Source organism: Lynx rufus, unplaced genomic scaffold (genome assembly GCF_022079265.1).
Source record: "Lynx rufus isolate CCGP_SWC_20201006 ecotype Redwood Valley unplaced genomic scaffold, mLynRuf1.p SCAF_24, whole genome shotgun sequence".
Taxonomy (NCBI): Eukaryota; Metazoa; Chordata; class Mammalia; order Carnivora; family Felidae; genus Lynx; species Lynx rufus.
The window spans coordinates 12,256,174-12,272,869 of NW_025814839.1; the positions used below are offsets into that span (position 1 = coordinate 12,256,174).

Below are 16,696 nucleotides of genomic sequence, written 5' to 3' on the forward strand. Positions count from 1 at the left end.
TGGTACAGCGTCGTGGCTAAGAACAAGGGGCTGTGACGGCAGACTAACAGGGTGGAGAGCACCCTCATTTCACACCTAAGGAAAAGGAGGCCCAGGAGAAGGGCCCCAGGACGTGGAGAGGGAAGCACAGCACTCCGGGGCTGGCGGAATTACCAGTTTCCGACCGCGGCATCTATCATACCCGCGGATCTCCGCGCCCGCGCGGGTTTTCCGCACGCTACTCCCGCCTCTCGCCCGGGCACCGCCCCGCCTGTTGCTTATTGGCCGCTGCGGGCACGAGACCAACGCAGGAGCCAGCCAATGGGAGTGGCCCACGGCGCATCTTTCCCGGGGAAGCAGGAGCTGACGCGAAAACCCGGAAGTACGAGGGGCGGACAGGTTGGGGAAGCCAATCCGCCACGACGAGGATGGCGAACCACCCAATGGCGAGGCGAGGCGCCGGGGGCGGGGCCAGAAGGCCGGCGGCGGAGCAGGGCCTGGGAGCCGGCGGCTGCGGGGCCTCCGAGTACCTAGAAGTCGGCTGCAGGGTCGGAAGCCGCGCGCGGTAGGAGGGGGAGAGCCCAAGGGGCTCGGAAAGAGCCAGCTGGGCAGGGGGCGGCGGGGGAGTGAGTCCTGGGCGGGGTTCAGAGGGACTGTAGCCCAGCCCCTCTGGGCGTCAGTTTCCCCCTTCCTAGGGTAGTGAGGGGTGAGATTCGCATCTCCTGCCTCCCCTGCGCAGACCCGCGTCCCTGGCGAACTCCAGCCCTGCCGTGTATCCCGTCCCTCCGGGAGCCGCACAAAGCACCTGGATGAAGCAGTGACTCACACCCTCCTCTAAACCCCTACAGCACGCCAAGCGTACCCCCGTTAGGGCGCAGACCAAGCCATTTCAGATGTTATCAATGAGCCAGCTTCCCCATTAGACTCTAAGCCCTGAGCGATCACAAACCTCATCAGTCATTTCTGGGTCTTGGGAGGCCCAGCACCAGAAGCAGGCCGGAATAGGGGTACACGGGCCCTGGTTGAGAATAAGGTAGAGGTTAAGACCTGGGCACTCTTCCTAGATGCACTGAGGACTCATTCTTCATGCTTCTGTTTACTCCCATGGCCTTCTAGAAACTGACTTGCTGATTTAGTTTCCTTTGTAAAATGGAGCTAAGGGTAGCTTTCCTTCATAAGGTGTTAAGGAGTAAGTGAGATAATGCATGGCTACCCCGCAGCCCAGTGCTCAGTACACCATAGTTGCCCAATAAATGCTTATTGTTAGCATAATGGTGCTTGCATACCTGACCCCTCCATCTCCACTGCCAGCCCCAAGCACATGCCCACTGTCCCGATGGAGGGTGAGGAGTGGGTCACCCACTCTGGCCCACGGCTGGAGGTTTTGAGATGCTTGGACTGCCCAAGCTCTAGGTGAGATCGTTGCTGGGCAGGCCAGGAAAGGAAGGCCAGAGAGGGGAGAGCAGCACTGTGGCTAATACCAGGGTGAGGGCATGAAGAGGCAGTAAATCAGGCCACAAAAATAGCTGTGTGTGTCAGACACTAGGCCCCAGAACTGCCTTGGCCAATCTTGATGTGTGGCCACAGAGATTTGTGGTCAAGGGAGGTTGGGGGAGAGTTCCTGAATTCAAGTCCCAAGACTGTCACTTACTCACTGGGTGACTTGGGGCAAGGGGCTTCGTCTCTGAGCCTGTTTCCTCATCTGGAGAAGTGGGAGGACGATAGATAGCATCTGCTCCTGTTGGAGACTGGTAGAGATAGTATGCATGAGGTCCTTGGTACTTAGCATGGGGCCTGGCACACAGTAAGCGCTCAATAAATGTTGAGTGCGGTAGCATTACTGCTCAGAGTCCCAACGGCCTGGAAGTGGCACCAGTCTTTCGGGCTGGCCCCTCCCCGTTTATAAGCACTTCCTGCCTTGCCTCAATCCCCCTGGTCATAGTGAAGTAAGAGGTGTGGGGGCCTCCAGGCCCCAGCTGAAGTCAGCAACATATCTTGCGTGTGTCCCCTTCCCCCACTTCATCCCCTACAACTCTTGGTCCCCTGCAGATCCTGCTCTGAGGCAACGGAGTATGTCCAGGGGGCCTGCCCCTCTGTCCAGATGACACTCATGCCGATGGCTTCAGTGATGGCAGTGACTGAACCGAAGTGGGTCTCCGTCTGGGGCCGCTTCCTGTGGGTGATGCTGCTGAGCATGGTGTTGGGGTCCCTGCTGGCGCTGCTGCTGCCGCTGGGGCCCATCGAAGAGCAGTGTCTGACCGTGCTCAAAGGCTTCTACCTGCTCAGGAGCAAGCTGGACAGGGTGCAGCATGCCGTCACCAAGTGTACCAGCCCGTCTACAGAGCTCAGTGTCACCTCCGGCGATGCAGCACTGCTGGCGGTCAGGACCAAGGCCTCTCCAGGTAAGACAAGACAGACTGGCCAGCTCTCCTCAACACTTGTTAATTTCATAGATATTTACAGTGCATACTGGGTCGTGTGTGCAGGACACAGGGCCACTATGGGGAACAAGTCTACCCTGAGCTCCCGGCTCAGACAAGCTGACAAATGACTGCCGCACGGCATCACCAGCCTGGTGATGGGGAAGGAGGGGAGCACACCAGGAAGGCTCCCTGGAGGGGATGCCTGAGCTGAGACCCCAGTGTAAATAGGAAAATGACCGAAAGGAAAAGGCATGAGGGGAAAGTGCACCAGGCAGAGACCCGGAGGGTGAGAGGGCTTGGGCATCCAAGGAGAAGAAGCCAAGTATGTGTTAATGACCCTCAGCAGTGGGTGGAGGGCTGGTGAGGGAGGGCTTGAGCTAGAGAAGTTTCTACCCCCGCGCTGTCCTCTGTGGTGCACTGTTAGGAGGCTGAGCTTCCCTGGTCTCCACCCGCGATGCTGGTAGCACCCTCACGCCCTTAACTGTGACACCCCACCATGTCTCAGATGCGGCTGGATGTCCTCTAAAGGACAAAATCACCCCTGCTTGAGAATCACTGGGTTAAAAGATTTAAAGAACAGATCAGGGGTGGGGAAGCCCCCAGGGCCTGGCACCGGGGCGTGGGGGGGGGGTGCTTTCACAGCCTAGGCCTGAAGGGACAGGGGCAGGGATCAGCATCACCAGGACTGATCCAGGACAGCAGGGAGCTGAGAAGATCATACAGGAGGGCCACCTGACAGGAGTTGTGGCCACAGCCACTCACCTCGGCCCTCCGAAAGCTGGGGGCTGGGGAGTCCAGGTGATACCTCCCAGGGTGGAGGCTGTGGCTCTGGGGACACACACACACCAGGTGTGGGGCACGAACGCATCCACACACACAGAGAGTGCTGGGACGAGCCCCCTGAAGCACCGGCACAGGGGACAGCGCCCCCGAACATCCCGTGCCCTCCCTACCCATGCTTCTTTGGCTCTCTTCTAGCTGGGAAGTTGGAAGCCAAAGCAGCTCTGAACCAGGCCCTGGAAATGAAACGCCAGGGCAAGCGAGAGAAAGCCCACAAGCTCTTCTTGCACGCCCTCCAAATGGACCCAGACTTCGCAGATGCGCTCAACGAGTTCGGCATCTTTTCCGAAGAGGACAAGGACATCGTCCAGGCCGATTACTTGTACGCCAGAGCGTTGACCATCTCGCCCTCCCACGAGAAAGCACTGGTCAACCGGGACCGGACACTGCCGCTGGTGGAGGAGATCGACCAGAGGTATTTCAGCATCATCGACAGCAAAGTGAAGAAGGTCATGTCCATCCCCAAGGGCAACTCCGCGCTGCGCAGGGTCATGGAGGAAACCTACTACCATCACATCTACCACACGGTCGCGATCGAGGGCAACACCCTCACCCTCTCGGAAATCAGGCACATCCTCGAGACCCGCTATGCCGTGCCAGGGAAAAGCCTGGAGGAGCAGAACGAGGTCATCGGCATGCACGCAGCAATGACGTACATCAACACAACGCTGGTTTCCCGCATCGGCTCTGTGGCCATCGGCGACGTGCTGGAGATCCACAGGCGGGTGCTGGGTTACGTGGATCCAGTGGAAGCTGGCAGGTTTCGGACGACACAGGTCCTGGTGGGACATCACATCCCTCCCCACCCTCAGGACGTGGAAAAGCAGATGGAGGAGTTCACCCAGTGGCTCAACTCCGAGGACGCCATGAACCTGCACCCGGTGGAGTTTGCGGCCCTGGCCCATTATAAACTGGTTTACATCCACCCTTTCATCGACGGCAACGGAAGGACCTCGCGCCTGCTCATGAACCTCATCCTGATGCAGGCGGGCTACCCCCCCATCACCATCCGCAAGGAGCAGAGGTCCGAGTACTACCACGTACTGGAAGTCGCCAACGAAGGCGACGTGAGGCCGTTCATCCGCTTCATCGCCAAGTGTACGGAGACCACCCTGGACACCCTGCTCTTTGCCACGACCGAGTACCCGGTGGCCCTGCCAGAGGCCACGCCCAACCATTCCGGGTTTAAGGAGACTCTGCCCGTGAGGCCCTAACCCCGGAGAGCCTCCCTTGGTGCCAAGGGATGACCCAGTGGGAAGCAACACTTAGCGTTTCTAGAAACCTAGCCGTCTCCCGAAGCAAAAGGAGACCGATTAGGAACTTAAGCGTTCTTTACCTCCAAACGTTTTCGTTAAAAAAGCGACAAAACTAAATTATTAAGCCCTGTCTTTAAGGTAACTTATAACTCAGCCCAAGTTATTTATTTTCTTCTTTTGAGCTAGTAAATGTTGTGTGGCGTCCGCTGTCCGTGGTGGTGGCCCCAGTAGGCGCTGGGGGCGCACCGGTGCGCTTTGTGTGACCAGAACACGGGTTCTGGAGCAGAATTTGCACTCGGGTCGGGAGAGGCCGGGAGTGTGGAACGAGATCTAGGGCCCCAGGAGTAACTCCTCCAAGTGTTTCTATGAAACTGGCTGAGAGGTGCTGGGACTTCACCTGGGAGGTCAGCACTCTTGGTGCGAACCCGGTCCCGGTTCTGAGAAATAATGGAAAGCTTTCTTTCTGAGAGAGTTTTGCTCCCCTACAAAGAGATGAGCGTTGTGACTAATTCTCACTAGTAGGGCAGACTTTTGAGATACAAAATAAAAAATGTTGACAACGTCTCTGTGAGATACCTTGCTTATTTCAAGGAAGTCTTTGAGTCCTAGGTGGCTTGCGAACGCGAGTCGCAGAGGCTGGTTTTTTTTCCCCCGTCAAGACTCTTTTTCTAATTAAGAATAGCTGAGCGGCCAGCTTGGTTTTCTCTGTGTCTGAATGTTTCTCACACTTCATTTGCAGCAACTCAGACCAGATGTTTTAGTCTCAAAGTTCTGAGTCCGTCACTCGACTGGGTCATACCGCAAGTCAGGTATTGTGCACGTGGCCAAGTCTGACTCTGAGTGTAACATCTTGTGTAGGTAGACATTCAAGAATAAATCTGAGAAAACAGATGCCACGTATGAACACCAAATATGCATTTTTGGTAACAAACTGGAGTGTCTCCCGAACCAAGGGAAAACCCTTAGCCATAGTCCGATGTGTCTCTCTTGTCGTGCAGTTTGATCTACGTACTCACCTGACCCCCACCTCCCGCAGCCAGGGTACAGCACGGTGTCCAGCATTCCCTCGGGGAAGCAAAAGAGATTGCCTTCCAGTGGCCTTATTTTCCTAGGAACTTGTAAAATGATAAAATGTACCACACGGCCAAGTTTCCGCGTCGTCATTCTATGGAAGAAGGTTCTCTATCGGTAATAAATGGCAGAGGTGACAATGTGACCGCTGCTGTGCTCCTCAGAGTCAAAAGGGCCACGGGTCCCCCTCCCAGTGACGGAGCACGGGACATCTCACGCCGTAGTGCACTCTGTCAGGGTCCAAATGATGGTGAATACATACAAAGTGTGGTCTCTGGCTTGAGAAGTCACACTCTGACGGTAAGGAGGTCACTATTCTGAAGTAGCAGGTGTCTGTATACCTCTTTAACTGTGTAATTAGCACAGAGTAGCTTTCTGAAGGATTAAGAAAAATGTCTGAAGTGGCCCCGAGTGATATTCAAACCTCTATAAAAAATCTTTTCATATTTGCACGTTGCCGTAAGGTAGCTCTTCAACCTAACTCTTCTTGATGTTATAGGCACACCAAGGAAACCTGACGGCAGCACTCTGTACTATAGAGAAGCGCGCGCTTTAGTTCTGTTGCGAAGGATGTTATTTTAACAGATGACTGACTCTAGTAGAGTATTTTAAGACAGAAAGGCCCGAGACTCGGCTGTCTTATCCAAGAGCTGTTCCCGTTTGTTACGAGGATGAAGGAGGAATTCTTGCAGAACGTGAAGTCCTATTCAGATTATCGTGGCAGAAAACAGATCCCAGACATCCTGTGATTTCAACAGGAAAATGGGACAGAACCCTTTAGGTTAGCCACCTACCTGTGCCGGCAGGGAGAAGTCACCGACCTGTCACTGACACTCCCAACTGCGTGCCATCTCGTGCTCCTGTTTGCCAACAGTTCTTCGTTTCCTGGGGAAAACACATAGACCCACTCACATGTTCCCGACAGTCCGTTTCTAGAGCCGTCAACACCCTGAGCTCCAGCCTGAAGAGGTTCAACTCTGTGATGGGCATGTGTTGACAGGCGAGAGCACAAAGTGAGGGCAGAAGGCTGCCCCCATCAAGAAAACAGAACAGTAAGACGGGAAGCCGCGAGGGTAAAGCCACATTAACCTGGATCAGGAAGGGAATATTCGTGGCTCCTCGGCAGCCGTCCCTGAGCATCCCCAGTCCCCTCACCCAGCGAGCAGGCTTCTGCAGGAGGGTGAGTGGCCATATTCCAAAGAGCACAGGAGGAACCAGGGTCACAGCACACGTTCTTCTGGCTGCTTCCAGCAGCCACTACTTGAATTTAACTCAGAAGTAACACCTGACAAAAAATGTTTTGTGCCAAAGAGAAAGACAAGGTAGAGGGGAACCTTCAGATTAAAAGCCTTGGGAGGTTTATCAACCGATCCTAACTTACCGGGGTGGGGGGCGGGGGGATACATTTACAGAACAACAGGAAACTGGCCATATGGATAGCTGAGGACACGAAGGCATGACTGCTCATGTTTCTAGGGATGATGACAATACTGTGGCCTTTAGGTCTTTATCTCTTTGAGGCAGGTGCTACGCCGTTACTGGGGGAGTCCTGTGATGTCCGTAACAGGCAGGAGGGGGTGGGGGCAGAAATGAAGGCCGATGCGCTAGATGGGAAATGCTGAGGCTCAGTGGCAGGCGCGTAAGGACTTCCTTTTGCTCTTCTGTCTGTGCTTTTGTATAATGCTTACAGTTTTCTGTGAAAAATGCAGTAAAGCCTGATGCACAGAAACTTAAAAAACCAGAGAAGTGGGTTGATTTCCATCACACATGAAAGCATTTCCTGATTTCTTCCCCCAGAGTGTCTTTACAAAGTCTGTTTCCCTATTGGACTGGCAATGCTGCTCTTAAAGCAATAAATATTTGATAGAGGCGGAGAGGTAAAAAAAAAAAAAAAAAAAAAAAAAAAAGCTTAAAAGCTGCAGTGCCAACATGCTGCAAAGTAAAGTTTAAAACTGAAGACCCATCACATCGGAAAAGATTTAAATCAAAGGGACAACAGGATTGGACTTACAAAAGTTCTATTCACACATGTGTTAGGTAACACCAAGTGCACCCATCTCAAAACACGTCCGGGTTTGAATGAACATCTGAGTACCATTCGGCAAGAAGTTTTTAAGAGAACTTCAGTTTAATAAACAAAGCTAAGTGGGAAGAATTTAAGTTTGCACTTGACATGGCATTTAAACAAAACCAAAGGGCTGAAACGCAATGTTTAGACAAAGAATACAGTTCACTCAACACTAGGCAAAGAAAATGGTCCACGGCAGGTGGCGCACAGAACTCCCAGACAAAACAAATGTCACAAAGACTCGGCTTTTAGGAAACATAAAACAATGGGTTGATGTGTCATTTACAAATACATAATATAAAAACGCGCACAGCCCCCTTGAACAAAAATCCATCAATTTTTTTTTAGGTGACTTCCCCTATCCCCACCACCCCTTTACTAAAATAGGCCATTCTGGTGAATTACTAGCATCTGCCATTTTGTCTTTTAAAATTAAAAGAGTGACGGGCACGTGTGCTGTGCAAGGTGTAAGAGAAGTGTCTTATAAAAGGGGGCCAGAGCTGGCCGAAAACATTTGGACAGGTGGGTCTCAAAACGGTGTTTGAGTTTCACTTCTGTTTCTCACTCCATAAGACACAAAAATATTTTAGGAAACTACACCCTGGGCCCAACCACGGAGTGATCATTTTCCTCCTATTGCCCTCAATATGAGGGAGCGCTTCAAGCCTCTTCCCTTGGACACCCTCATCCCTTTCTGCCTAACCCAGAGGAAAATGTGCAAGAGGGGTGCTGCCCCGGGCCCCTCCATACCCAGAGTACCGCTGGGTGCCGGGTGGTCTTCCTGGCCAGCATGAAGTAAGGCATTTCCCTTCTCCACAGTCCCATTCACTTTCTCAGAAGCAACTTGGCAAAATCGGCATTGGACATCTTGGGTGCCTCGGTGGCCGCTGAGGTGGTGACCGCTGGCCGCGGGGCGGGGCCGTTCTCAGCCTGAGCGGCCGGGGCGCCCGGGCGCTGCAGGGCACGAGGCAGCAGGGAGAGCTGGGTTCTTCCCTTCCCCCGCCTGGAAGAGCAAACACCGAATGTATCCTTTCCAAGCAACAATTCACGGCCCCTCCTTGATTTGCGAAAAGAAGCCAGGATGGTCTTAAATCACCCAAAGCTAAAAGGTGAAGACTGTACTTTCAAGGGTCATTTCTGTAGTCTGTTACGAGACAAGTTTCTCTCAATGCACAGAGCACAAAGTTAAGAGGTGAAGAGTAAATACCAGAAAGGTAAAGATGATCCCCGTTCTCCCTGACTTTGAACTGGCAAAAACCGGTTTAACAAACTGCCCCTTCCACAATTTTGGCAAAGACCAACCCTGTGCAATACAGTCACAAGCAGGGCGGATCAAAATGCTGTCATCCTTCGGACCTCACCAACTAACGTCACAATTTTGCCGTCTCATTCCTACCGGCTGAAAACCTCACTCTTAGAGGATTATAGCTGGGGCTACAGGTCACCCCGGCAAGCTTCTGAATCCACACGTATGGACCCTACTGCCAAAGGAGGCTTTAAAATAACCGCCGCCTAGAAACCGACCGCCCTCAAATAAGTCACGTGTATAAACTGTGAACGCCAGGAAGGGCTCCGCTCCCCGGCTCATGCGCCGTGCGGACCTGCTCCGGGCACCCTGCTCTGGTGAGCCACGGTGAGCGTCCCCAGCTCTCTGCCCAAGCCCACATGACTAGCAGGAAACCAGCTAGCGGCGCCGGCCAGGACGGAGTCTGCGCCGGGTGGCACGCAAGCACTTACGCTCCGTAAATCTGCCGCGGCACCAAGGCACCACCTGGCGCTCTCCTTGCTTCTGGCTTCTCTGGAACCTTCCTCTGAGGGGGATTGCTGATGGCCACTTTGATGACATTCTCTTTGACAGTCATGCCATCCATCTTCAGTACGGCCTGTGACGCCTGAGATTCACTTTCATACTCCACATAAGCCAGGCCCTGAAAGAGGCGGAGCCAGAGCCGTCAGGTCAGGTGCTGCGCAGCCAGACCCGACTTCCACCCTCAGTTCTGGAAGCCGGTACCGGGCAGGCACCCCGTCATCAGGTTCCCTCCCCCCACCGCCACTGTCCTTTGTCTACAGATTTATTCGCTGGCCCTGCTCTTCCTCTCTGTTTCTGCCACTGACCGTAACTTCAGATCATCTTTGTGAGGTTGGTACACCTCATGCTTGCTCCAGCAAAAAAAAAAGGAAAAAAAAAAAAAGGAAAGAAAAAAAAGATAAGAATAATGAAGGAAAGAAACGGACAGACGGACCAGTATAAATCCAGCAAAAACAAACGGATGAGGCGGCTGGACACGGGATGAGCCCTCATGTCTGCACCTCGGCCCCTCCTTGCTTCATAGTCTTCAACTCTCCATCACCCTGGATGGCCGGGGGAACGAGAGGTCATCCAAACATGTGCCTGAACAACTACTCAGAATGTCGCACAAAAAGGATCTTGCAAGGTGCCCAGGGGGGCTAAGGGGAGGACGTGATGGGGTCTCGGGGAGGGACGGGAAGTGGTGGCTGGAGGCCTAGTGAAGGGGCCAGCCTGGGCAAGAGGGCGCTCGCTCTGGAAGAGGGCACCTCGCCCACACCTCACAGCCAGGGGTCTGCGCCGATGCCCTATTCTTTTTAGCATAATTAGCTGGAAACGAGCCAATCCGAGTCCAAATGCAAGTAGAACCAAGTGTCCTATCATTCTGTCAACCTGTCGTTTCTCAGCAGACAAACCAGAAACCCAATCAGAACCTAACAGCCCGAACAGATGGAGAACGAGGCTGGCCCGAGCCTTGGGAGGCTAACGCATCGCGCGCAGACACTGACCTTCGGTTTGCCCGCCCGGTTGGTAACCAGCCTGATGTCCTTCACGGTGCCATGAGCCTTACAGATCTCTTCCAGTTCCTCTTTAGTGCAGGAAAAAGGCAGGCCCGAGACAAACAGCTTGTGTTTCTCCAGGGCAGTGCTGTACCTGAACACCTACAGAAAGAAGGGAGGGAAACGAAGTCAAGCACCCACAGCCCCATCCAGCACACCACACCCTAGTGCATACCAGACTCAGCCCGGAGACGGGAGCCAACCCTGGGCGCCACAGATTGGTTTTTTTGTTTGTTTGTTTTTAATGTTTGTTATTTTTGAGTGAGAGAGCATGAGCAGAGGAGGGGCAGAGAGCGAGGGAGACACAGAATCTGAGGCAGGCTCCAGGCTCCGAGCTGTCAGCACAGAAACTGATGTGGGGCTCGAACCCACGAACAGCCGCATCGTGACCTGAGACAAAGCCTGACGCTTAACCCACTGAGCCCCCCAGGCGCCCCTGGGTGCTGTTAATTGTTAATGGCACCACTCCAAGCAAGTCACTTTAACTTCCTCCTCCAGAACATGGCAAGAATGGAAGCCGCTGTTCTCCTAGTGTGGGCAAGGAGCCGACAAGGCAGTATGTTAAATACCTCACACGGCCCCCTCGCCCCCTCTCCACTGCTAAATTCAGCGGCAAGTAGCCATTGTTACGGTTCCTAATGTTCTCATCACGTGTCAACCAGCGTGGGCTTGAAGAAACCGAGCCAGGAGTCAGGCCTCAGCTACCCAGCTCAGAACAGACCCGGTTAACGCGGCAGTTACCAGACTACAGATACCGCACGTGGACGCTAAATGTTAGCGGCTCCAGGAGAAAAGCGTTCGCTCTGCCCGCAGCAACCCAACACGAAAGGCGTCGTGTTGCACAGACCCACCTTGAAATCGGGATTTTTGCTCTTATCCACACAGGGGGAAACAAACATTGGCCTCCCTTCTACGTTCTTCCGGTCTAACTCCAGCGCCTGCAGGGCGGACTTCTCCTCTTTAAACTCCACGTAGCAATAGCCTCGGAAATCGCCCCGGTTGCTGAAGATGGGCCGGATCTCCGCCACCTCCCCACAGGCCTCAAAGAGCGGCCGGAGCTGCACGTCCGGCTCACTCATGCTGTAGGGCAGGTTGCTGACGAAGACGGTGATGCTGTCCTTGCTGCTGTCGTGGGGCACCTTGGGCACGTCCCTCTTCAGGGCGGCCGCCCTCTCCTTCTGCTTTGAGGGGGGGTCCACGTCCACGGGCACACTTTTCCCCAAGAGTCCCGCTTCCGGCTCTCGGTCCTGTGCTTCTCCGGCTGAGGGAGTGCTGTCCTCAACCTTTCTGCGTTTGGAAGGCTGCTCTACAGGTTGAAGGAAGCAAAGTAGCAACGATTAAGATTTCTTCTCTTCAGCGAGCTGTTCCCCGTAAGTGCTCTTGCGGGAAAGTTCTCCTCCCACCACAAACGGCTGGTCTGTGGCAGCTGCCCAGGACACACTCTCTGGACCTGGGCCATACCACGCCCTCTGTCAAGTCTTGCTTCACCCATTCAACTTGTCCCCCCACTTTCTGGGCCTCAGTTACATTCAGGTAAGTGGACTAAATCAGGTGATCACTTAAGTCCCCATCACCCACTCTTTTTTCTTCCTAATTTTTTTTATTTTTGAGAGAGTGTGTGTGTCAGCAGGGGAGGGGCAGAGAGAGAGAGGGAGACAGAATCCGAAGCAGGCTCCAGGCTCTGAGCTGTCAGCACAGAGCCCGACGCGGGGCTCGAACTCGCACACCACGAGATCATGACCTGAGCTGAAGGCGATGCTTAACTGACTGAGCCACCCAGGCGTCCCCCATCGTCCACTCTTAATTATACAGTTGATCCTTGAACAACACGGTTTTGAACTGCGCAGGTGCACTTGCACGTGGACTTTTCTGATAAATACCATTCAGCATGGAAATGTACTTTCTCTTCTGGTTTTTGCAATTACGTTTTTTCTCTAGCCTCATTATAAGCATACAGTATAAAACATACGTGACGCACAAAACATGTGTTAGTCAACTGCTGACAGCATCCCGGGAAGGCTCCCAGTCAACGGTAGGCTAGCAGTAGTTAAGTTTGGGGGGAATCAAAAGTTACACGCGGATTTTTGACTGTGCCGGAGGTTGGCACCCCTAACCCTCAAGGTTCAAGAGTCACCTGCATCAAAGGGCAGGGGATCTCCAACTTCAGGTGGCAAATGCTCCAGTACCCCTTTTGCTGGGGCAGCTACGGAGGGATGGGGCCGGGAGACTTGAATTTAAACAAGCCCCTTGGATGACTCTGCAGTACGGGCTCCACATCTACACAGCACTGCAGTCCCTAAACTGTTCACTGCTGTCTCGTGTCCTTCAGCAGAGTTTAACAACATTCCACTCCAACCCATCTGCCCCACTGCCTCCTGAGGAACGGTCCTGGAAGCCAACTGGCACTGGCCCCACTTCCAGACCTTTCCATCAACTCCCCACTGCCCTCCTAATGAAGTCTAACCATTGCACGCTGCATTCAAGAGCGGCCCCGAGTGGGCAGGCCGGCCAGCTCCTCCAGCCTCGCCTCCCCCAGCCTCCCGTACGCCAGCACACCGCCCCCAGCACGCATCGGGGCTCAAACCCAGCTACCTGCCATTCAGAGAAAATGCCAGGCTCTTCTGTGCCTCGTGCCTCGCTGTCAGTGGCACTCTGTTTGGTTTACCTTTCCCTTCCTGTGCACTTGACAGAGATCCCTCCCGCCTCCAGATGCCGAGATGCGTGAAGTCTTTCCTGCAGACAGCTGACCCGCCAGTGGCCCTTTGGCCTCCGCCATTAATCCACACCGTGCTCTCCCACGATCCTGACTACGCACCACTGCAGTCACGTCACATCTGCCTTTCCTGCTAAACCTGGAGCCCTAGGACTGTGAGCTACCCATACATGGTCATTCTGAAGCCCCCAAAAGGTGCATAAGCAAAAGGTCATTCAATTGGATGATGGCTCCGTTACTATTTCCCTCTGGTTGACACCATTGTACTAGGAAAACGTATGGCATCCCTTAATGTCTAGAGACAATGCTTTTACCTTGACTGACGTTGCTGAAATAAACCTGACCCACACCTGCCCAGCCCTGGAATGGCAGGGGCAAGAGAAACACTGGCTGAAGACTCTACCGAGTCAGAACCATTTGGCAGGCCGAACAAGGCAGGTGCCCGCGCAGGCTGGGGCTGCGGTGCGGGATGCTGGAGCCTGAGAGGATGAGGGGCAGGGGCAGCTGGGGTCTGGGAGCCCGAGTGGGTGAGGGGGGTTCCACACAGCAGGCAGGCGGAGGGGGGGCGATGGCACAGTGGAGGGAGTGGAGGCTGGGAAGACAGGCCGAGGTGGCTGCAGGGCAGGGAACGGCACACGGCGTGGAGCCCGAGCAGGGGGAGGTCACGCACGTGGACGGTGGAGAGGGACAGGAAGGGTGATGGGGCACCATGCGAGCAACTTATTCTCACGTGGCTTAAGACAAAAGTTCTCTGGATGTTTTTCATAACTTCACTGGAACTTGGAGATGCTCCCAAGTAGCATTTCCAGAAAGCTTTACCTTCTTCATCATCGCCCCACTCTTTCTCATCATCCTCTTCTGCTTTGCGCTTGTCTGCGCCTCTGGTCTTTTTCTTCTTTTTTAACGCCTTCTTCTCGGCCCGGGCCCTCTTCCGCTGTTCTGCCTTTTCTTCTTCTTGCTGGGCGAGCGCCGCTTCCTTCTCCGCAACCTGGGAAGTTGGGAACACGGACGCATCACTAAAATGCAGCGACTGCGGGAACTCTACGGACCCATGGGGAGTCGCGAGGGAAGGGGATTTGGGAGTGGAAATTCACTACCCCAGGGGGAGGAGAGGTCGCCAGGAGGAGGAGGAGGGTGTCCTCACAACTTTCCCGGCCAGGGCTTATCCAGGATTCTTAGGGTTCTGTGTCTCAAGTCTACAGGATGCTCTGCAGTGTCCCCAGGAATTACTCACCAAAAGAAAGAAACACATCGCAAAACCGGGGCTCTCATTAACTGGGACGGGTTCAAGTTCCAATCACCGGGCTACGTGGGGCTCCATTCTATCTCTTTCAACTATAGCCCAATAACTTTTAGGTCCCAAATCCCCCCCACTACATACTTATTGCTGGGGCTCAAATTTTGAGCCAATCCAAGAAAATGATACAAGATAGGCTTCAATGCGGATTCAAGTGTTTCACTAATTAATATTCTCTGAGCAAATGATACTTAAGACCTCAAAGGTTTTGACAAGAAATATTCATACGAAACACAGTCAAAACAGCTAGCAGAGGTTCTGAAGACTTTAAATAAGCATCATCACCTTAATTCTCTGCTCATTAACACGAGCTAATCGAGTTTCGGTTTTCTGAACAGCTATATCCCAATCTTCTAGAGTACCTTGACAGAAAGAGAAGCAAACTTTAACTTTTTTGCATTTGCAAGGATGCAACAGTATAAAATTTTCTTAATTTCCCCACACCTCTACCGGAGGTCTCTCCCATCAGACAATAAAAACCGGAGAGTCAGCTCCCCATTTTAGGACTTCCTTATGGCAGGCTTGAGCTTTTCAGAATGTGAATAGTCCTCCCAGATACGTCTAAAACATCCCTTTTCTTTTAGAAGAGACTTGAAAACCAGAATACGATCTATTATGGGCTTTCCACGGCAAAGATTAAGAAGACATTCTAATGTAACGGGTACAAGGCATTTATACGAAGATGAAGGATTTTAAGAGCTGCTCAAATGATAAATGTTAGGGTGTTTTTTATTTGCTTTTGTTGCTTCCGTGTTTTGTTTCCAGTTCCGAGGGGATCGTACCCCAAACCTAGATCAACACCCATAGGTAAATGCAATTTCCTACTGAGAACTTAATACCGAGGCTCTCAGCTAGGACAAGAGACGCACACCCCACCGAAGGCCATGTTCAGCCCTTTGCCCCTCAACAGGCCTTTCGTGTGCGTGACATTGTGCTAGAGCAGGGACTCTGAACTGTGAGCTGGCTCCCCAGGGAACAAGACTGGAGATGTCTCTGTCATGACCGGGGGTGAGGGAGGAGTGCTGCCGGTACCTAGTGAGCAGACAGGGCTGCTTTGCCCACCGCAAAGAATGAAGAGAACCCTGTGCCAGGGCGCATCACAGAGAGCCCTCCTTGTACCCAGAGACTCTCAGAAGAGGGGCGAGAGGATGTGGACTCACTGGCGAGTGCCATCAACGCTCTAATCACTGAGTGCCATCTGAGCGGCTGTACCCGTACCCAGTCTGTCCTTAGACTATAGTCTTGAGACCAACCGGCAAATGGGACAGACTCCAAGCCAGAAGCCGAGAGCGGAGGGTCCCCACCTTCTGTCCTCTCCATGGTGAGCAACACTTCACAGACGTGCTCGGGGTAGTCACTGGTGCACTGGACGGCCCGGTGCAGAGCCTTCCTACAGTGCTGGGTGTCACCGTGTGCCCTAGGACAGAAAACAAACCATGGCTGCCACCAGGACACAAAACAGCAGGCACAGAGAAGGAGAGGCCGTGTTCTCACAGGCAGCATCACAAGATCAGAAGCTCTGCGACAACTCTAGCTTCCGAGGAGGCTCTAGCTTCCAGAACTGCCCACAGCTCTTTGCACCACTGCTACTTGTAATACTTTCTCCTTTCTCCTCCAGTCAAAAGCTAAGACTTTCTTCTAAGCCACTCTTGCCTTTAGCAACCAGATGCTACTGGAAAATGCACCTGGGGCAGTAGTCTGCGACCAGGGGACCTGCCTTTACAGCACTGGCATATGCAACACAGGTGGGAGATCTAAGAATGCCATATAACTTGATCAAGTCCTGAGAGAAACTCTACAATGTTGTCCTACCCAAGGGAAGAATCACTAATCCAGCAGACTGCCGGATTTCATGCCCAGAGTCCCATCTTTTGGTAACTGCTGTTACTAAGAGAATATTGTTTATTGTGATTAGCAGTGGAAAGAGTGCTCACCACAATAAACAATATTCTCTTAGTAACAGCAGTTATGAAACACTACGTTCCCATTTCTATTTTTTAAAAACTTACAAACATATGTAAATATTATAAATACATATTAGGACACTAAAAAATAAAAAATTAGAGCGGCGGTTCTCCGAGTATGATCCACATCACCCCAGAGGGTCTCCAAGACCCTTTCAGGGAGGGGATCTGCAAAGTCAAAACTACTTTTGTTGTTACTGAACACGAGCTGACTTTTTCACTGTGCTGACATTTGCAC

At 53.0% G+C, this 16,696-nt stretch overlaps 2 protein-coding genes and 1 pseudogene across 3 annotated transcripts in view; 2 read left to right on the forward strand and 1 right to left on the reverse strand.

Annotated features, from left to right (window-relative positions):
* Window positions 1-442: 442 nt before the first annotated feature.
* Window positions 443-5,062, forward strand: FICD (FIC domain protein adenylyltransferase). Its single transcript, XM_047088009.1, has 3 exons — window positions 443-544; window positions 2,029-2,381; window positions 3,381-5,062. Exons 2-3 carry the CDS (start codon window positions 2,081-2,083, stop codon window positions 4,454-4,456), a joined length of 1,377 nt encoding a protein of 458 aa, XP_046943965.1. The 5' UTR covers window positions 443-544; window positions 2,029-2,080; the 3' UTR covers window positions 4,457-5,062.
* A 2,616-nt stretch (window positions 5,063-7,678) lies between these two features.
* SART3 (spliceosome associated factor 3, U4/U6 recycling protein) overlaps window positions 7,679-16,696 on the reverse strand; it is a 36,456-nt gene continuing 27,438 nt past the window's right edge. For both annotated transcript variants that reach the window (XM_047088007.1, XM_047088006.1), the window contains exons 13-19: window positions 15,799-15,911; window positions 14,780-14,856; window positions 14,017-14,185; window positions 11,336-11,790; window positions 10,434-10,586; window positions 9,375-9,565; window positions 7,679-8,640 (exon numbers count right to left, since the gene is read on the reverse strand). In XM_047088007.1, coding sequence (XP_046943963.1) covers window positions 8,463-8,640; window positions 9,375-9,565; window positions 10,434-10,586; window positions 11,336-11,790; window positions 14,017-14,185; window positions 14,780-14,856; window positions 15,799-15,911 — 1,336 coding nt within the window. In that variant the 3' untranslated portion in view covers window positions 7,679-8,462. The remainder of the gene's footprint in view (window positions 8,641-9,374; window positions 9,566-10,433; window positions 10,587-11,335; window positions 11,791-14,016; window positions 14,186-14,779; window positions 14,857-15,798; window positions 15,912-16,696) is intronic.
* Window positions 8,750-8,863, forward strand: LOC124518548 (uncharacterized; annotated as a pseudogene).